Genomic DNA, 22,130 nt, shown 5'->3' with positions numbered 1-22,130 from the left:
TTTGTGTCTTTTCTTTGATCAGTCTGGCTAGAGGTTTATTAATTTTATTGATCTTTTCAAACAAAAGCTTTTGGTTTCATTAGTTTTCTTCTTGGCCACAAGATCTGGGGGGCCTAAAGGCAAGTCTGTTTCAAATAAATTTAGCCTTATTGTATTATGTAGAATTGGGAATGACAGGCATCTCAGCCTATAAATTAATTCTATGTGAGCATTTCCCCAAATATGCTGATGAACAGAGTTTTAGGCCTCTTTCAGTCATCATCTGGATTCTGTTGTTCAAAATAATTTTGCATTTATCTTGATGAAGAGAAAAAATATACAGATTTAAAATACTAAGACTAAGCTGTTTGAGGCATTTTGGTTTTGTTTTCCATTATGGAGTAAAATCTGCCAATTTCACTTATTTATAGGAAGAGAATCTGAAATGGAATTTGGAGAAATATGAATTTATAGGGTCTTATTTTTTGCCCATATGCCATTAAGTACTTTGTAAAATTTAAAGGCCCATAAAAGTGAGCTATGACTCAAATCCCAGGAGAGATCAACATTTTGGGAATAAAATATAATAAGTTAAAACTGGATTTTGCTTTCAGGAATTAGAAATATTAAGCTACAAGAGACCCTATATTTAATGGTATCAACATTTTAAAAATTATGGGTATGTTAGACACACCCTAGAAAAATAGGTAGCTAACACTAGTTTTTGTTATTTCACAGATTAAGATTTAATAAACATTAATTGTATACCTTCTGTACTGTGCCAATCACTTCACATAAGATTTTTAATCCTTCTGCTATATATACATATATAAAGAAATTGAAGCACAGAGAGGCTGAATAATTTGTTAAAGATCAAAAATTAGTAAATGAGACTGATAGGCAAACTCAGACTTACTTTATGGGCTCAAATATTAAAAGCTTTAATGTGAAGTTGCTTTGTTATAAATCAGCTTGGAGTGTGTCAACTTTTGCCAATTTTCAGTTGACTGGGAAGCAGGCAGACACCAGAAACTCTTGAATACACCATGAATCAATTAACTGCAGTTATTTTGCCAATATGCATGGATAAATTTTAGAGTAATAGACCTATGTGAGGGCGACTTAGCTCCTCACACATGCACTCACAGGGAAAGCTCATATCTTTAAAAGGCAAATAGGTTTTCTCTTTGGAATAGGACCTAGCATAGTGCTGGCATATGGTAACTGTAGGGAGAATCATACCACAAAGCCAGACCAGAGTGAGTCAATTTACAATTTGAATAAACTTCAAAGGCAAAGTTATAACGGTTACTTGCTTTTCTCAAAGTAGCAAATAATGAGAAAGTTCTAAGACGCACTCAAAGATTTACTCTAATGCTGGAATAAAGGAGATGCTTTTCATATACGTCATGCTTTCATTCATATTATACATATCTTTTCCCTTAGTATTATATTTTAAAAAGAAATTTTAGGTAAAAAAAATTTTTGTTTTGTATTTGGATGTATTTTCCTTCTGAATTTGGTTCAACTATTTTAAGAAAAGGAAGCATCCTGTAATGATATCATTTGAGCTAAGCCAATTTCTTTTAGAAGCAACAAAAAATCTGCCAGATGTTGCTATTATGAAACTGTGATCTAGCATTTATAATTCATCTGACACCTGGATACACTGGCACAAACAATGGCTTTTTATATGATGAGGCAGTTCTAATTTGAGATCAGCGCTTCATCTGTTTTCTTTGTAACTCTATTAGTACTAATGGGCAAGTCTAGGCATACGTCCATGGACTGCCTTTTGGCATTCGGCATGTTAGAAAAGGTTAATAAGCAGGGAACACATTCCACCTGGGGAAGTTTTGCTAGCTGCTGCATAATTTTGCACTTATTTTTAAAAATGTTGTTGAGGCTTGGCTCTGTTTTGTGCTCCTGAGAGACTGAGGATAGCACTAATTCGAACTGTCTGGCAAAAGCCAGAGTCATGTAGAGCATTAGTGTTCACTTGAAAGGTATTCGAAGAAGGCATTTTCTAATGCCTAAAACCACTATGTAGGAGATGATGAAACGCTACCTTATAATTAAGTCAGCAAGAATCAAAAGCTCTATTTGTTAACTACAGTCTTCTGTTTTTGAATGAATAAATTGTCCCTTTTCAGCACAAAATAATCTACTTCACCAAAACTGACACCTATCATAGCCAAGCATTCTTTAAATACTGCAATTAATGTCATACACTCACTTTGCCATGACTTGCCTGAACTTAGGTTATTATGTGTGAGAGTATTAAGTTGAAGGGTTCAGACAAAGTTTTAAAAATTTATATTTTAATTTTTTTTTAATGTAGTATGACCAGATTTGAAATCATACTAAAGGGGTCTTCAGACCCGGAACAATATTATTTTCTACAGTTTGTGAAGCATTCACTTACAAATAATTGAGTTTTCATTAAAAGTCAACTTTTGTTTTCAGTTTCAGAACTGAAATTTCTTACTGATTGTGAGTAGATTCTTTTGCTGACTCTAATATTTAGGTATGCAGAATTCTGCAAGTTGAATATGGGTATTTAACACATTTAATACTGTATTTAACTTAAGCCAAATTCAGCCATACAAACTCAGTCCCCAGCAACTCTCCCTCAATTAGAGGAAAGGAATTTCTAAAAGGTAAAAGTTGAAAACGAGGTGGGGAGAAAGGGAGGGGAGACAGTAGCAGGCCAAGAAAATTCAGAAAGATGTAAAACAGAAGGAAGAATAGCAGAAAATGACAGGAGATGAGAAGCTACACTGGGATGAAAATGATTTGAAAAGGTAACAGTTTGCCCTGTAAACCCAGAAAGGCTCAGGACTCAGAGGCCCAAGTCCTATATAGGAGGAAAAGGGGGGCTAAAAATGAGAACTAGTTTTAAGTCTAGAGAGGCAGTGGTGAGACCTCCAGGGTCCTTTCCTATCTCATGTAGTCTTTCCTGCCTCATGACTACCTTCTTGCAAGCAAGAGATTAGAGGTGTGTTCTCTGGAAAAGCCAAACTTGATAAGTTCTGGACTTGGGAACACCATGCACAACTGGGTTAATGATGAGACTGAAAACAGTACAGAAAAAGTAAAACTCTGCACACTTAACTGGGATTTCCCTGGACCAGGCAGCCAGGGTTATAAGTACTTTCCTGGGTATCACAATGGCAAATTTTTCTCTAGAGAAACTAGAGAGCTGCTGGGTTTTTTTTTTTAGAACTCCAGTTTACTAAGAAGTTGGACTTACTAATTAAAAATTTTTTTTCATATTCAGTGAAGTATAATTTAAATATACTAAAATTTCCCTATTTTAAGCCTACAGGTTGATTAGTTTTGGTCACTGTTCATTTGGTTATACATTTGTATAACCACCACCACAGTGAGGATACAGAACAGTTCCCTCATCCTATAAAGTTTGCTCATGTCCTTTCGAAGTCGACCCCCTCCCCTGACCACTGGTTCCAGGCAACCACTGATCTGTTTTTCTACCACTACCATTTTGCCTTTTGTAGGGTTTCCTATAAATGAAATCATATATTGTGTAGTCTGTAGTCTTTTTTACCCATTTTCCCCATTTTTATTGAGAAATAATTGGCATACATCACTGTATAGGTTTAACGCTACAGCATGATCGTTTGAATTACATATACTGTGAAATGATGACCACAATAGGTTTAGTTAACATCCACCATCTCATATAAATAAAAAGAAAAAAAAATTTCTCCTTGTGATGAGATTTTTTCTTTTATTTTATAAATTTATTTATTTATTTTTGGCTGCATTGTGTCTTCGTTGCTACGTGCAGGCTTTCTCTAGTTGTGGTGAGCGGGCTTCTCATTGCCGTGGCTTCTCTTGTTGTGGAGCACAGGCTCTAGGCGCACAGGCTTCAGTAGTTGTGGCACTCAGGCTTAGTAATTGTGGCTCGCGGGCTCTAGAGCGCAGGCTCAGTAGTTGTGGCACATGGGCTTAGCTGCTCCATGGCATGTGGGATCTTCCTGGACCAGGGCTTGAACCTGTGTCCCCTGCATTGGCAGGCAGATTCTTAACCACTGTGCCACCAGGGAAGTCCCTTATGATGAGATTTATCTGACTTTTTTCATTGATCATGATTTTCAGACTCATCCATATTGTTGTGTATATTAACATTTCATTCCTTTTGCTTGCTGAGTAGTATTCTGTTGCATGCATGTACCAGAATTTGTTCATCTGTTCACCAGCTGATGGACAATTGGTTTGTTTTTCATGCTACTCCTTTATAGTCGCACCCATTCCCCTCCCCCACTATCTCCAAACTCTCACAACCAATAATTTATTCTCTATCTCTATAATCTTGTCATTTTGAGAATGTTATATAAATGGAATCATACAGTATGGGACCACTGGAGATTGCGTTTTCTTCACTCAACATCATGCTCTTGAGATCCATTCAAATTGTCGCTTGTATCAGCAGCTCACCCCTTTTCATTGCTGAGTAGTGTTCCATGGTATGGATGCACCAGTTTGTTTAGCCATTTACCTGTTTCAGGACATTTTGTCCCCTCTCTCCTGCAATTTCTGGCTATTATAAATACAACTTCTATGACAATACTTTCATATTTGAACCAAGTTTCTTATAAAAAGCATACTGTTACGTCATGTTTTATTTAGACCATTTCCATTTTTAATGCAATTATTGGTATGTTAGGGCTGAAGTCTGTCATTTTACTTTTTGTCTTCAGTTTGTTCTATTTCTTTTTCTTTCTGTTTTCTTTTCCCTGCCTTCTGTGGATTACCTGAACATTTTTTAGAATTTTATTTTGATTTATCTATAGTGTTTTTGAGTGTATGTCTTTATGTAGCTTTTTTAGTGGTCGTTCTGGGTATTACATTACATATCTTGTTACTGTCGACTGGTGTTGACATTTTAGTGAAGTGTAGAAACCTTACTTCCCTTTACATCCCTTTGTGCTCCCCCACTTATAATTGTCTTAACTATTTCCTCTACATATATTGAGAACATCAAAAACTGTTATAATTTTTGCTTCAACCATCAATTTAGAAAACTGAAGAGGAGAAAAGTCTATTGTATTTATCCATATTTTACTTTCTGTTGTTCTTTTTTCCTTCCTGATATCCCAAGATTCCTTCTTTTATCATTTATTTTCTGCTTGAATAATTTCCTTTAGCCATTTACATCTATGATCCATTTCAGGTAAATTTCTGTGAATGATGTAAGGGTCAGGGTTCATACTTTTTTATATAGATATACAGTTATTCCAATACCATTTGTTGAAAAGTTTCCTTTCCCCATGTCTCATTTTATAATTGTTTTCTGTGGGGGAAGTTGTTATGAGAGTTTTAATCCCTCATTTGTGGAAACAGCAGTTAAACTTACTTCCTTTAAACTTTATTTCACCCTTTGAAATCTGAGGATGTTACCTCAACATATTATATGAAAAAGGGACAGTTACAAAATTTTATTTCAGCCATAAAAAAGGTTTAAGTTAATTTTAGGATAAAAATATGTGAAACCAAAAATATGGATATTTTCAAATGCCTATGGATGATATCTTAAAATAATCAGTAAAGAAGTTTGTAAACAAGTGTCCTATTCTCAGTTTAATTCTTTTAAAAAAGTTGACATGGGAATTCCCTGGCAGTCCAGTGGTTAGGACTCCATCCGTGCCTTCACTACCAAGGGCCTGGGTTCAATCCCTGGTCAGGAAACTAAGAACCTGCAAACAAAGCAGTGTGGCAAAAAAAAAAAAAAAAAAAAAAAAAAAAAAAAAAAAGTTGACATGGATTCAGTTTAATTCTTATTAAAAAAAGTCTACATGGGTGACTTTACCTGCCAGTCCTCTCATTCCCCACTGTTTTGATTACTGCAGCTTTGTAGTATTGTCTGAAGTCTGGGACAGTTATGCCTCCTGCTTTGTTTTTTTTTCCTCAGAATCGCTTTGGCAATTCTGGGTCTTTTATGGTTCCATATAAATTTTTGGATCATTCTAGTTGTGTGAAAAATGTCATGGGTAATTTGATAGGGATTGCATAAATCTGTAGGTTGCTTTGGGTAGTATTGCCATTTTAACAATATTAATTCTTCCAACCCAAGAGCATGGGATATCTTTCCATTTCTTTGAGCCCTCCTTAATTTCCTTTATTAATGTTTTATAGTTCTCAGTGTAAAAGTCTTTCACCTCCTTGGTCAAGTTTATTCCTAGGTTTTTTTTTTTTTTTTTTTGGTGCAATTTTAAATGGTGCAATTTTAAAAGGTACTTTTTTTTTTTTTTACATTCCTTTCTATTTCATAGTTAGTGTAAAGAAATACAACTGATTTCTGAATGTTAATCTTGTATCCTACTACTTTGCTGAATTCATTTATTAGATCTAGTAGTTTTTGTGTGGAATCCTTAGGGTTTTCTATATATAGTATCATGTCATCCACATATGGTGACAATTTTACCTCTTCCCATCTAATTTGAATATGTTTTATTTCTTTTTCTTGTCTGATTGCTGTGCTAGGACTTCCAATACTATGTTGAATAGAAGGGGTGAGAGTGGGCACCCTTGTTCCAGATTTTAGTAGGAAGGCGTTCAGCTTTTCACCATTGAGTATTACATTGGCTGTGGGTTTGTCATAAATACCTTTCATTATGTTGAGATATGTTCCCTGTGTACCCACTTTGGTAAGAGTTTTTATCATGAATGGATGTTGAATTTTGTCAAATGCCTTTTCTGCATCCATTGAGATGATCATGTGGTTTTTGACTTTTCTTAATGTGGTGTATTACACTGATTGATTTGCATATGTTGAACCATCCTTGTGAATGTGTGATGAACCTCACTTGGTTGTGGTGTATGATCTTTTTTATGTGTTGTTGGATTTGGTTTCCTAATATTTTGTTGAGAATTTTTGCATCTATATTCATCAAAGATATTGGCCTGTAATTTTCTTTTTTGGTGGGATCTTTGGTTTTGGTATCAGGGTGATGGTGGCATCACAGAATGTCTTTGGGAGTGTTCCCTTCTCTTCAGTCTTTTGGAAGAGTTTGAGAAGAATCTGTATGAGTTCTCCTTTGTATGTTTGGTAGAATTTGCCTGTGAAGCTATCTGGTCCTGGCCTTTTGTTTGCAGGGAGATTTTTTAAATTACAGATTCTGTTTCATTTCTAGTGATCAGTCTGTTCAAATTATCTATTTCTTCTTGATTCAATTTAGGTGGGCTGTATGTTTCTATAAAGTTGTCCATTTCTTCTAGGTTGTCAAATTTGTTGGCATATAATTGTTCATAGAATTCTCTTATGTTTTTTTGTATTTCTGTGATATCAGTTGAGATTTCTCCTTTTTTATTTCTTTTTTCTCTTTGGGTTCTCTCTCTCTTCTTCTTGGTGAGCCTGGCCAGGTTTGTCAATTTTATTTACCCTTTAAAAGAACCAGCTCTTGGTTTGATTTTTTCTGTGTGTTTTTTTTTAATCCCTATATGTTCTTTAAGTGTGAACACCACATTATGAAGATTGTGATTTTAATTTTTAAAGATATCCACTTTTATACGCCAAAGACATTAAAAGCAAGTCAACTGCTTCATCTGGTATTCAACTGCATAAAGAGTGATTTTTTTTTCTTTTTATAAATTTATTTATTTTTGGCTGTGTTGGGTCTTCATTGCTGTGCACGGGCTTTCTCTAGTTGCAGCGAGTGGGGGCTACTCTTTGGTATGGTGCTTGGGCTTCTCACTGCAGTGGCTTCTCTCGTTGTGGAGCATGGGCTCTAGGCGTGAGGGCTTCAGTAGTTATGGCACATGGGCTCAGTAGTTGTGGCTCACGGGCTCTAGAGCACAGGCTCAGTAGTTGTGGCGCACGGGCTTAGTTGCTCTGCGGCATGTGGGATCTTCCCGGACTACTACTTCTTCCAGGGATTGAACCCATGTCCCCTGCACTGGCAGGCGGATTCTCCACCACTGTGCCACCAGGGAAGCCCAAGAGTGATATTATTTCAATGCAGGGGTAAAATTGGTTGAGTGTACTTATTAAGACAACAGAGGCATCCAGTGAGGAGCCTTAAGAACCTTTCAAGTGAAATTTTGACATTATTATATTCAAATTGGACATGAGGAAGAGTAATTCTTTAAGAAATGTAGAGCCACTGAAAGTTTTTGTTTGTCTGCTTTAAAGGTTTTTTGTAAAAGAGAGTAACAGCTTCATATCTGAGCATTCAGAAGATGTTATTAGCAACTCAGGACACCCTAGATGGTCTTGATGAAGGGTGGTGAGAGCCTCAACAAGGCTGAACCAGGTGGTCATTCAAATTTTCATTTATACATATTTATTGAGGGTCTACTACATTCCAGAGACTAAAATTATAATTGCATTAGATATTAGGGATATGACGGTTAATATAACATAGACCCTTCTCCCAAGAATTCTCAGTCTAAGTAGAAGGCAACAGACACGTACAAATTATCTATTTGAGATAGATGCTAGTGTACAGATGCTACTGAAGAAGTCTGTACACGGTTCATAAGAATACAAATGAAGGGGCCAGGAAAAGGTTCAAAGATTACTTAGAATCATGGAATAAAATATAGTGCTGAGAACAGTGCCTGGTGCATAGTAAGCGGTCAAGAAATATCAGTAATGATGACTGCAGATGGTAGTGGGATATAGGCATGAAGGCAGGAAATAGCCTGTGCATAGCATAATAAGACAATGTGCAGGATAAGAAGTGCTTTCATGAAGAACTTGTAGGCGTTCAGCTATCCAGAAGTGAGAAAAAATGCTTGCTCCTCCCCTTTAGTCTCAGTTAAGCTTTCTGTTTCAGAGACAATGGGCTTCAAACTTCTCCCTCATGTACTTGTCGAAAGATGTCTGAATAAAAAAGCTAATATTCAAACAGGAAGCAAATATATAATTTGCTGCAAAGAGTTTAAAAGTATAAGCTCAACCTTGTGACCAGCTTCTCCAGATACTACTCAAATCAACTAAAATTATTCAATAGGTCTTTTCTTTAAGAAGCTGATGGGAGCAATCAAAAACATAACCTCCAGTGTTTGTGTATGTAGGGGATGGGGTCGATGGAAAAGTCACTGCTAATGGGTATGGAGTTTGTTTTGGGGTGATAAAATAATCAGAAATTGCTTGTGGTAATTGCACAACTCTGAATATACTAAAAACTACTGAATTATACACTTTAAATACATTTTTTAAAAAATTATGAAGTGAATTGATAAAGCTGATCAAGTGATTAATGGAATAAAAAACAAAACATAACCATACATAAGATGATCTAGTTCCAATACTGGTTCCTAAAAACATTTTTACTTTTCTTTCCAACAGACACTTGAGGCCAATGTATTTCAATTTCAAAGAGGATCACTGTTCTGACAAATATGTTTGACATGCCAGAACCCATTCACTGTTGTGGTGCAGACGAAACAGGCTATAAGTGTCAACCTTACTTTTTCTAGGCCATTTTAGCCACTGGTGCCAATGCCTTCAACTTTTAAACCCAGTGCCATCCAATTCTCAAGCCCAATACTGACCAAGGCCTGAGATGAAGGTAAGAGGGAGCCCAGAGCATTCACATCTCCCCCACTCCCAGCTCCTACTGGGTTTGACTGGATTATATACCTGGGTTTCTGTCTGGTCTCTTTTTTAAAAAATAAATTTATTTTATTTATTTATTTTTGGCTGCGTTGGGTCTTCGTTGCTGCATGTGGGCTTTCTCTAGTTGCGGTGAGCGGGGGCTACTCTTCATTGCGGTGTGCAGGCTTCTCATTGCGGTGGCTTCTCTTGTTGCGGAGCACGGGCTCTAGGTGCACGGGCTTCAGTAGTTGTGGCGCACGGGCTTGGTTGCTCCGCGGCATGTGGAATCTTCCCGGACCAGGGATGGAACCCGTGTCCCCTGCCTTGGCAGGCAGATTCTTAACCACTGCGCCACCAGGGAAGCCCTCTGTCTGGTCTCTTGATTAGCCCTAATTATGCCACCCAGTAGAACTGAGCCATTGTTCTCAACCTCAGAGGCTTGCCTGGTCGGGCCCTGATTCTTCCTCTAGGGGTTTAGCTCTACCTCCTATATTTTCAGGCATAAAGTAGGGTCCTCCCCAAATGGGAAGACCACGTGCTGGATTTCAGGCTTGGCCAACACCTAGAGAGTTTTACTGTTCTACACTAGATCAAACCTTCTTCGAGAACAAGCCAAGTTTGCTCCGTTACATTAGATGGTAATTTAGAGTGCTGCCCACTTCACTTGGGAGCCAGCTCGATAGCCAGCTCAGCTAGCCTAGTTTCAGAAACCAACTAGTTTTTTCTTTTCCATTTCCAGGAAGCTACTGCTGAGATTTTAGCAAGTCTTACGGCTGAGTCCATCAGAGCTGTGACATAAAGGTACCTGGCACAGCAATGCAATGCTCAGTAAATGCTAGGTCTTTTCTTTCTCTCGTATCAAGTCGATTTAAGCTTGCTCTACTTACCTGGTGTACACAATCTAAGAACTGTAGGAAGACTGGAGTGAAACCACTGCCCTGACAGCTGAGGGTCAAGCTGCTCCGCTGACTGAATTTATGACCAAAAGAGAGCCACTCTTTTTCGACCAGCATCCGGAAGCCTTCAAGTGTCCTATAAAAGGGGTCACTGAGTAACTGAACCAGGGAGGTCACCTAGGGTACAAGCAGGTTGGATACTTCATTACTTTCAGTCCTGAAAAATTCCTGCTTCTAAGACAAAGCACTTCCTTTTGATGACAGCTAATTAACAAGCAAAGTTACCTGGATGGCAAATTTGTTCACTAACTGCTCCAGGACAGCTAAGTGAATTAATTCTACAAACTTTCCATTAAAAACTGAGACTCAAATTCATTTTGGCTACATTTTCCTTCAGAGGAGAATTAAGAATTTAATCCTTGCCTGGCCAGTTTGCTGACTGTGGCCTTCTCCTAGGTTAATTAATAAGGTCAGAGGATCAGTTCAAACCTACATCTACTCTTTGGCAGATGTAGATTAATGTTTTACTGTAGATTATACTCGTACTTTTCCTTTTCACTCTGGAGTGAGTAAAGAAGGGGCTTACAGAGAACCAGAGAAAGGACTGACAAAACATGGGAAGGATGGTCCATGTCCTACACCGCTGGTCATGCTTGCATGATGCTTCTGTGGCGTGGGAGCCTGATGCCCTGAGCCAGAGCTCCAGGCTCTGTAGGGCCTGGAAACTCACGGCACAGAGCTTTTTGATGGATACCAGGTGGTGTTTAACAGAGGACTTTCTCTGTCCATAAACACATTAGTCATTATACAAAAGATTCATCTGCAGAATTTTAAAATAACTGAATTAAAATACAAATATAAAATTAAATATCTGAAAATATGTTTTAATAATTTACTTGTGCAGTGATGTCCCAGCCTTCTTCCAAACACACCAAAACTGAGGAACCATTCTCAAGTACTTCTGATACAACCACAGCAAGCTGCAATATCCTGTGAAGCTAAGAGTTAAGAAAGGAGGCCACAATTAGACCAAGTGCTTTCTGAGCACCAAGAACAGACAGACTTGCTATCAACCTTAGATAATCAAACAAGTTAGGGATTAAAATATTTGGACAAAAGAATCATATGAATTTTAAATACTTAAAGTTCTCTGTCAAAATCAAGATTAAACAATGACACATTTTAAAACAATGTGTTCAAGTGATACTTAATCAAATAAACTGACCGTACAAGATTCCCCTCAAAGCAGAAGAGCTATAATTCTTTCCAGTGGAAAAGAGTGAGGCTCTATGTGGCCCTCGCAACATAGTTATTAGATTTAAAATTTGTTCTTATGTGATATAGTGAGTTCTATTTCCGACGGCTACACAACTTTGTAAATATACTAAAAAGTACTGAATTGTATACTTTTTTTCATTTAAAAAACCTCTAATATTAGAGAAAATATACCTACAAAAAAATCTCAGGAGAAAGAAAAATATTACAAAATATATATAATGCCTCTCCCCAGAGAAATTACAAAAGATATTGCTTCTATCAAATGTGAATTCTATACTAAAGTATTTGTACTGTGTATTAAATGGGAAGAAAACTGTTATTTGTGCTCAGCTTTTTAAGCCAAGACAACTGACTCCAAGTCCCTAATGAACAATTAGGGTGTGAGCAAAGCACATAGATTTCAAAACTAAATGTGTAACATTCTGGTTTAAAAAATTTTTAAACATTACTTGACATAACTTGTAGAATGAATCCAACTCTGAACTAAAGCAAAACACTCCCACCCCCATATTTTAAACAGAGGTAGGCTATTTTTTTAAATTATTTTTTTAACGTCTTTACTGGAGTATGATTGCTTTACAATGGTGTGTTAGTTTCTGCTTTATAACGAAGTGAATCAGCTATACATATACATACATCCCCATATCTCTTCCCTCTTGCGTCTCCCTCCCACCCTCCCTATCCCACCCCTCTAGGTGGTCACAGAGCACCGAGCTGATCTCCCTGTGCTATGCAGCTGCTTCCTACTAGCTATCTGTTTTACATTTGGTAGTGTATATAAGTCCAAGTCACTCTCTCAGTTCATCCCAGAGCTAGGCTATTTTAAACACAGGAACAAGGCACATGTCCTCTTCAAGAATGGGAAGGTCCTCATTCACTGTTCCTATAACACAACTATTACCAGGCCTGAATTCTCTTGGGCTTAGCATGTGCTCTGAGTTAACTTTTAAACTGCCAATATCCCAAGTGGGGCAACGTTTTCCATTGTTTTTAGTCACTAACTTCTGACATGAATCCACTTTGAAGTAAGGAGTAGAACACAGAATAGGAGAAACATAGATGGATAGGTTGAGTGGTAGGAACACTTTGGGGCTGGGGCTTATAACTTAGGGACAGCAGGGAGTATTGATCAGCTCCTTCCATGGGTACTCAAAGTATCCTGAATTGCCTTAACAGTAATTAACACAGCCTCATATAATAGCTAATTGTATATGTGGCTGTTTTCCTAGAGTTTAAGTACCCTTGAGAATAGTCACTGCCCTGGGTACTTATATCATTTCCTGGCTTTTTTTTTTCTTTTTAGTCCAATGTACTGTGGGAAACAACCCTTTTTCCTCCTCAAGAGAAGCAGGAGGAAAAAAAAAAAGGCGGGAGGCTTGGAGGTCAATGTGGACAGGGGATAGAGGGGCTGTGTGCTCCTACAAGGGGGGAAGGAATAATGGACATAGCACCAGGGGCCTAAAGACAAGGCTGAAGGCTGTATTGCAGAGAGGCTCTTGGCCAAATATCTGCATCAGTGTCTAAAACATGCATGTCATAAACACCTTTCTTTCTGTGGTTTGGAAGAAATGTGGGTTAGGTGTGCTGGCATACCTATTTCTCCTTAATTTCTCAATAAGCGTTCAATTAAAAACATCCCAAGCTTGACTTAGCTGAAGGAAGGATATGTGGTTTTTCCTAAACCTTAGGTAGGCTTCAGGGCAACCAATGTGCCTTTGTTGGGCTGGCTTGGGAGTGAAGCCACAGTCCAGAGACACAGAACAGGCAGAGACAAATAGAAAGTGAGAAAGTAAGAGGAAAAGCCCCTTGGAGTCACCTAGCAATCACATCCTGTCCTGGATCCTCACTCTGTTAGTAACAGAGCAGGAGCCCTATAAATACATGCTGTTTAAATTTGTTGTATATCAAGAAGTTTCCATCTAAAAATAACAATCTCCTTCTTAGCATCCTATGGAGACCAAGCAAGTTTCAACAACAGAGAGAAAAACCCAGGCATGGAGAATTCTACCCCTTCATTTCCTGTATCACATGGTTCCCTGGAACTGAAAGCCCTTTACAGAGGGCACACAATCAAGGGAGAATGTCAGGTAGTGGGGAACACAGTATTTTTTTCCTCAAATATCAATTCTGTATACCCACTTGGGCCTCTCTTTCCTTGAGTTATAAGATAAGCTGCTCCAGACATTACCTGTGGGAACCACTCAGAGTCTCCCAGGGCTCTCAGGAAGGTCACTTCTGAGTCAGTAGGGATGGTGCTTGGGACACAAGCTCTCATCAGTTTTTTAAAACTGGCTTTCACTTGTCGGATGTCATGAAATTCAACAGGAACAAACTCACAATTTAAAGCAAATTCTAACTTGAAGTTCTGTGGATGAAGATGCAGAGAGAATTAGGCAGATGACGTGTTATAAGTAAAAAAACAATGTTTTCAACAGGGTAATGCTTAGTGATATACAGTTAGTTGAGGCCAAAGAGCTGCAGGGGCTGCAGTGGATCAAGAAAGTCAATCATTTTTCGCTAATGTGTCAGTATTGCTGGAAAGAGCCATTCAGTAAAGTCTAGTGGTTTGGCTTAGCTTGCTGTCATTCTGAGAACTTGAAGAGGCTACTAGTAGACTGGAACCTGATGGCGCTTATAGGACCAAATATAAGCTACTTACGAGGCCATGAACCTGGAGGTCTAAGGAGGAACCAATGAGGCATGACAGCATGATTAATCTAAAACTGTAAACTAAGTCTCCCCAAGATGTGAATTATAATTAAAAGGTAATATGCTGTTGAGGTTCCAGAGCTCTACAAATTAAAGTTTATAGACATACACATTTGTTTCTTATTATGCAAGTAAAACATAGTCATTGTGAAAATGAAAAAAAAAAGCAGAGATAAACACTGAGAAGAATATAAAAATCACTATCTCACTGCCCTACGACTACTAATATTGTATTCTTTTAAAGCCAATAATAAAAATATATATATACAGTAAAACATGAAAGGCTTTGTTGATTTCTAACTTTTGGACTATTTTTCACTCAGTATGACACATATATCAATCTTTGTTTCAGTATTTTTATCATTTATATTTTTAATCCATATGGATTTTTTTCTATGTGAGTTTGCAATTTTAACTAAAGAATGCTAAATTGGTGGCCCATTGAAATAGTTTGATAATCTAGTTGCCTACTTCTGAAGACGATTTAAAAGTTCTCTAGCTTCTTACGCCAAAGAATGAATTAATTTTCTCATGTTCTTTTCACTTTCTTCACATTCTGCCCAAATTACTCTACTGGATCATCTGCTTTTCTAAGAGTAAACTGCTTTTTGGAGATTGGCTGTACAATAATATGAATGTACTTAGTTAGCACTGCTGAACTGTACATGTTAAGATGGTAAATTTTATGTTATTTGTATTTTACCACAATTAAAAAAAATTGCTGCCAAAGACTTACATATTGGGTCTGTTTCATGTTTTATATTGGTTACTTTATTTTTTAAAGGCCTATTAAAGTTTTAAAATAAAAAGTAAAAACCCCCAAGTTTTTTTTCTTAAACAGCATTACCAATGTATATTAAGGAAAAAAAAAAGTTTCTTTGTCTTAGTAATTCCACTTTTAGGAAGCTAGCCTAAAGAAATAATCTAAAATGTAGGGAAAAAATCCTCTAGTGGATTGTATCTCAATAAAAAATAAAAAGCTATATGCTTGAAAATGTGACTGCAATTTTACATATAGATGATAAAGAAAGAAACCGAAACATCCAACAAAACAGAAAGTTATGGGACTTCCCTGGTGGTCCACTGGTAAAGAATCCACCTTCCAATGCAGGGGACGCGGGATGATCCCTGGTAGGGGAACTAAGATCCCACATGCTGCGGGGCAACTAAGCCCACGCGCCACAACTATTGAGCCTGTGCACCTCAACTAGAGAGCCTGCGTGCCACAAACTACAGAACCTATGTGCTCTAGAGCCCGCGTGCCACAACTACAGAGCCCATGCGCTCTGGAGCCCACGTGCCACAACTAGAGAGAGAAAACCCACACGTCACAACTAGAGAGAAGCCCGCGTGCCACGCCAAAAAGATCCCTCATGCTGCAATGAAGATCCCACGTGCCATGATGAAGACCAGACACAGCCGAAAAATAAAAATAAATAAGAAGAAAATAAATATTAAAAAACGGACTGAATGTTTAAAAAAAAAGTTATGCAGTGATTAAAACAGATATGAAATCTATTATACAACATGGAAAGATGGCTTGAGATAAAGAACTTAGCACTATGAGAACATGAGTTCTTTTCTGTTATTTTTAAAATCTTTTTTTGCTTTAAACGTTCTATGCAATTCAAAACATATTATTACAATCCAGATATATTTACCAAGACATTTAGACATTTATATTCCTGAGTATAGTTCACTGTGCTATACAGTAGGCCCTTGTTGGTTATCTACTTTATTTTTTAAAATTTTCATTGGAAAATTGACTTACAGTGTCGTGTCATATTGTTTTTTTTTTAAAACATATAAAAAATAGTTTACTTTTCAGAAAAACTAGATTCCTTTCCATTTCCCAACCATACTTGAGCTAGGTATACCTACCTTATAAAGCAGGAGTTATCAACCATCGTATTCGACACACTGTTAAGATTATGAAGAATTTGTTACTAAGTATAAGATATTAAAGTACGTGAATTAAAAAAGGTAAATAAGGGCAATTCCAGATTGTTTAGAATGAGTCACTCTCACTTATTTGCTTTCCTATGTTTCCTTTGTTGGGATAAAAAGGTGTGGAGCTGCAACTAGGCAGCACTGTGCTGGCTAGGCTGTGGCACACGTCAGACAGATATGCACCCATACTCTACAGACACAGCTGAATTAATAAAAAGCAAAATGTGAAGGAATATACAAAAATCCTAATAACTATTGTGCCAGAAATTATGTTTGGAATTATGGAATTATGTTTTTTAAATATAGTATTTTATTGATGAAAGAAAGAAAGAGAAAGGAGGGAGGGAGAGAGGGAGGAAAGGAGGAAGGGTCCCAATTGGTCAGTCTTTCTTACTCATATATGCATGATCACACAGCTTATCTGAGGACTGATGTGCAAAGGGAATAGCAGAGGTGAGCATTCAGGAGACAAACCTTGGGGAGTGACTCAGATCATTAATAAGAGGTGTGCTGAAGTGGGCAAAGTCTGTGCTCTGGGAAAGACACTGGTGCCAAGGAGGCTGTGCAGGCATCCCTGGACTACTGTTGAAAAATGTCCCAACTATTTTCTGGATATAAAATTATCTGCTGTATCAGAAGACACGTGTGCATATTTAAAAATTGAGCGTTACCCAGCAGTTTCATTCCCTCTACCCTAAAGCTTGGTGACTAAGTGACTGCAGTAGTCCAGGCAGTGGGAGAAGAGCCAGACTGCCACTGAAGAGCTGACTCAGTCACTGGCATCCTGAGGACCAAGCATGTGGGATCCTGCTCACAGCCTCCATTTTACAGTTCAGCTGAACGTCTGTCTAGATTGTCCAGTGCTCACTGGGGCACTGGACTAAACTTTGAGGGGATTTCTGAATTAACAAATACTTTTAGGGACTTCCCTGGTGGTCCAGTGGCTAAGAATCTGTCTTCCAATACAGGGGACACGGGTTCGATCCCTGATCACAGAACTAAGAGCTCACATGCTGCAGGGCAACTAAGTCTGCGCACCGCTACTACTGAGCCCGCACGCCACAACTAGAGAAGCCCGTGCACCACAACGAAAAGCCCGCGTACCGCAATGAAGACCCAGCACAGTCAAAATAAAAAACAAAAACAAAACCCCCCCAAAAAACCCCAAATACTTTTATTTCCCACACACCTGTCAGTAGTAATGAAATTTATTCTCTAATGTGTGAACTGCAAAAACATTAAACCCCAAGGAATTATTGTTGCTTTTGGAGATAGAGACTATCTTTACAATTTATGGGACTTGAGCATAGTGAAGCTCTTTAACATAATAATTTAAAAGTAAGAATAAAGGGGCTTCCCTGGTGGTGCAGTGATTAAGAATCCGCCTGTCAATGCAGCGGACACTGGTTTGAGCCCTGGTCCGGGAAGATCCCACATGCCGCAGAGCAACTAAGCCCGGGCACCACAACTACTGAGCCTGTGCTCTAGAGCCTGTGAGCCACAACTACTGAAGCCTGTGCGCCTAAAGCCTGTGCTCCGCAACAAGGGAAGCCACCGCATTGAGAAGCCTGTGCACCGCAATAAAGAGTAGCCCCCACTCGTCTCAACTAGAAAAAGCCCGGGCAGCAACGAAGACCCAATGCAGCCAAAAAAAAAAAAAAAAAAAAAAAAGTAAGAATAAAGTTGATTACCAGCTAATATCTTACATTTTCTGACATGTCTTAGGACGTGTCACTCTATATAGTCTTGAGAACCCTTAAAGAATGTAACTTCAGAAGTGTAGCCTTGGCCTTCCCTTGCCTCCATATGCAGTGCCATACTCTTCTTTCCACTCTTCCTTCCTGTAGCTTTATCAATAGGTTTACAAGAACAAAAACATCTGTTTTGCCTTGGGCACAGATTCCTATGGAAGCTGAACTAAGACAGTGGAAAAACACAGCCTGGATAAGCCTTATTTTTTTAATGTACACTCCCTAATATTCATGATATTTATGCTGATTTTAAAAATGATTATGAATAAGCACTTGTTTTCATGCCTAATAAATATGCATTGTGTATATGCATGTGTATCTCTAGCTACATAAGTACAGGTAGACATACATGTATACATATACATGAGCTAATTTTTTTAAAGATTATTAACTCCAGGTTAAGACTCCATGCAGCAAAAAAGAAAAAAAAAATTTTCTAGGAAAGCTGGTTTATGAAATAAGTTTTATACACTGCCTTCACGTATCCATGAAGTTTCTAAGTGAGAAAAAGAAATCTTACCCTTAGCTGCGACTTCTCACCAAATATATAAAGGGCTGCTTGGCGTTTCAAGAGCTGGTTTTGCAGGTAAGTGCTGTTACTGAAGGACGTCGAGTGATCCTTGCCTGCCAGCCGGGCGCCAACATCAACGAAGGATGTTGGAGAGCTGATCAGGCGAGCGCTAGAGCGAAGACTTGCCCAAACACCTTCACAAAAGTCAAAACAATTGAGTGAGATAATCTGATGTGAGAATGACACTGAATAGGGGAAAAGATGCATGCTCTGTGGGTACAGTTTTAGAGGCAACAGCAAATTAATTCATCTAAGTAATCATGTATCATATTGGTCATTTGTCATTTACTTTTGCATCATATAAGCATTATTAATATAGTATTTCAAAAATCATTTGGCTCAGAGGAACCTAATAAGTCACCCAAGTCAATTCTATTTTTGTATACTGATATAAATTCAGTAATTTTAAGTAAATACTGGTATCATAAATAGAGTGCACTGGCTCTAGGAAAGAAAAAATGTGGGCAGGATGCAATAATGAAGCCTAGGAAGGAGAACGTGGAGTAAATTTCTCAGGGCTTCAAGAAAGAAGGAACATTATTCTGCTTTAGTCAGTCAATTTAACCATAAAACCACATTAAGAAATAAATTAGAACTTTACTAAACCCACTAAAATCTGAGAATTAATATTTGTGTATCATGCCAAAATAATGTAATTTTAAGTCAGTAAAAGTTATATTTTAGTCTTTTTTCCCCCAGTATCCAGGAAAAACAGTGAGAAGTTATAAATTTAGTAATGCGCATTTCACTGAATCTTAGGAAGCTTTATTTAAAAGGTATAGTCAGAAGCAGATGTCTTCTAAGGGAAAGGTCAAGCTAAGCTACTGGAAGGATCTCATAAGTTGACCTTAATTATATTAATTAGAAAAATCAAGGATTTCTAATATGCAAGTGAGACTATCAAATATCTAAACACAAAGGCATATAATAAGTCCCAAATTTGACAGAGCTCCTTACAAATGCCCACAGACTGTAGCGTTCAGGCTGGTGACGGAGTCACAGTGGTGCATAACACTGCCACTGCTTCCCTAAAGTGCATTCTCTAGATTTGGAAAGGCTCTTTGAGAAGCTTTAATCTTTGCCAAATGTTAAATCAAGCCATGTTTCTAGGTGACTACAAGTCATCATGATAATGTCACATCTGCTTCTCTTTATAAGCATCTATAGGGTCAGGAGACCAGTTCTCAAGAAAAGGTATTGTAAATTTCTGCTTAACATGGATGAAACTTTCTATTACAACCTATGAGTTTTCTTAGATGTTACAGCAAGTGTTAATTTTTTGGTAAATGGCATCACAGAGGAAATTCAGAATGTGGATGAGAATAAAGATAATTTGACAAACAAATGTGAAAAAAGTCACTTGTAACACATATGCTTTCATATGAAGATGGTTAAAAAGAGTGACACATCAGGACAGATAATACAGTACCTTGATAATGGACTCTTCCCTTAGCTGAAGATTTGGGATTTGACTGAGTAAAACATTTATCTCTGTACCCATGCACTGGTAGGCAAGATTAAAGAAGGAAGAAGGAATGAAATGTATATAGCAGCAAACATCAGAGCAAATGGAGTAAGAAAAGAACAGGTTAATTTTAAACATTAAGTTAATGATAGGGGAAAAATGTAAATATATTAAAAGCAGAAGATTTGATTAACAAATAAAAAGCTGCACGGTCACACAAAAAGATGAACTGAGTGCCTGTTAAATGAAATTTCAGCACTTGTTTATAAATATTATAAGCACAATGAAATGGACAGCGCAGCAAAGAGTGCCACTAAAAAATTATACCAAATGGAATAAGCTTTTGGAGGTTGTCATTTGGTGAGAAACAAATTTTTATAATAAAATTAAGGAATTTGGGGAGGGGTGAATACACTGGCCCTAGTATTTAAGGAGGCTGACTGATTGGCAAATACGATGTGTTGTACAACATGTTTGTTCTTTGAGCAAGGCCATCATATCAGGAATGAACCTCTAACAACCATTTGGAATAACAAAGGGCATGTTTTTGCAGTAGAGCATTAAGCATTGCCACACTATCTTCTTTTTTTCCTCTTTTCATTTGGAAATTCCATTTATTTTCCATAAGCAGATAGATAGTTACAAGCAGCAAAAATTTATGACCCTGTGACAATACCCAATGCCACTAAAAATACAGCTTGTGATGGTTGACGTAATGACTTTTCCTAAAATCCCTATTTGCACCAAAATGATAGGCAGTATCAAAGATAATACTTTTGTAATTTGAGTAATATTGTTTTTTTCCAACAGAAAGAAAGTGCTTCGTGACTTATCGCAAACTTTACCTGGTAATAACAATAATGGTGAGCGGTAAGTTACAGTTATATTCTTTCCTGAGTAAAGGAACTGCTCAAATCACTTAAGGAAAATGATTCTGTACTTATTGAGGATTGAAAACATTAATGGCAGGATTATTAAGCTATCCATTTCAAAACTGCATAAAATATGACATAATTTGATAAAAGAAAAATCATAAGTGATTTTTCATTTCTGCCTCACTCCTTTGGAAGTAGGAAATGAAGGGCCTTGATGGCTTTAGTGGCCAAAGGAAGTCAGAAAGCTAAGGGTTCCAGAGGCACTGGCTGATTATACACAGAGAATGCTACTGCAAGACAGAACAAAGACCTGGAACAGCATGAAAAAGGCACAGGGACTCCTGTGTGCGAGCCAACTACTCTCCTTTCTGCCAAGGTTTTAAGCTTTCCTATTGGAATATGGATCATTAAATGCTTACAGTGAAGCCTGAGTGGTTGGTTCCTGATTCTGAGATACTGTTCCCTAAATATATCATTTTCTTATGCTAGTCCCTTGGCCTAGAATGACTTCTCCCATTTCTTTACCTGACAAACTTCTTATTCCTTAAGATCCAGGAACGATGTAAACTCCTCTGAAAAGCATTCTTGACTGTCCTCCTAGAGTTGCAGACAGCTCTATCTGAACTCTGATCCCATTGCACTGTGATTACTTGCACATTTTATTCTACTTGATTGTGTACTCCAAAGGGCAGGGACCTAATCACATTTACTCTTATATCCATGCTGAGAGCCTGATATCTAGGTACTGCAAACATTTGTTCATTATTTTCTTTTTGAAAATTGATACATATGAGCTGTTGTAGTTCTCTACTATACCTTCAACTCAATTATTTGCCCTCAAAGAATGAAAAGGGTATTAATTAAAAAAAAATTAAGCACTTTCTCAAACAGAGCCTCATTAATGAAAAACTGCCAAGTGTTTATCACCTAGCAGAAAATCAGCAATGAGAAAACGGGCTGTACTGATATGGGGCCAGCAGGGCTTGGAGAACTGTAAGTCCATCTGGCAATCACGTTAACCAAAGGCATTACACTACTGCATTGGTGGCGAGGTCTGCTTAGCTTCCTGAGTGATTCCTAGGTGTCAAATA

At 37.6% G+C, this 22,130-nt stretch overlaps 1 protein-coding gene across 6 annotated transcripts in view; it reads right to left on the bottom strand.

The window, feature by feature from the left end:
- Nucleotides 1-22,130, bottom strand: part of SBF2 (SET binding factor 2) — a 459,568-nt gene that overhangs the window by 20,567 nt on the left and 416,871 nt on the right. For 5 of the 6 annotated variants that reach the window (XR_003434541.1, XM_027115413.1, XM_027115415.1 and 2 more), the window contains 4 exons: nt 18,649-18,833; nt 13,907-14,083; nt 11,337-11,438; nt 10,432-10,617 (listed from right to left, as the gene is read on the bottom strand). Coding sequence is in view for 5 of the 6 variants with exons in the window: in XM_027115413.1 (XP_026971214.1) it covers nt 10,432-10,617; nt 11,337-11,438; nt 13,907-14,083; nt 18,649-18,833 (650 nt within the window). In the remaining variant the exon portion in view is untranslated. Of the gene's footprint in view, nt 1-9,822; nt 10,350-10,431; nt 10,618-11,336; nt 11,439-13,906; nt 14,084-18,648; nt 18,834-22,130 lie in introns of those variants that run through there. The other variant, XM_027115416.1, reaches the window with a different exon arrangement.

Source organism: Aethalodelphis obliquidens, unplaced genomic scaffold (genome assembly GCF_003676395.1).
Source record: "Aethalodelphis obliquidens isolate GAN/ISIS:26980383/991018 unplaced genomic scaffold, ASM367639v1 scaffold14, whole genome shotgun sequence".
Classification (NCBI taxonomy): domain Eukaryota; kingdom Metazoa; phylum Chordata; class Mammalia; order Artiodactyla; family Delphinidae; genus Aethalodelphis; species Aethalodelphis obliquidens.
Note: the sequence above shows the minus strand (reverse complement) of the source record. Positions and strands in the feature narration are given on the sequence as shown.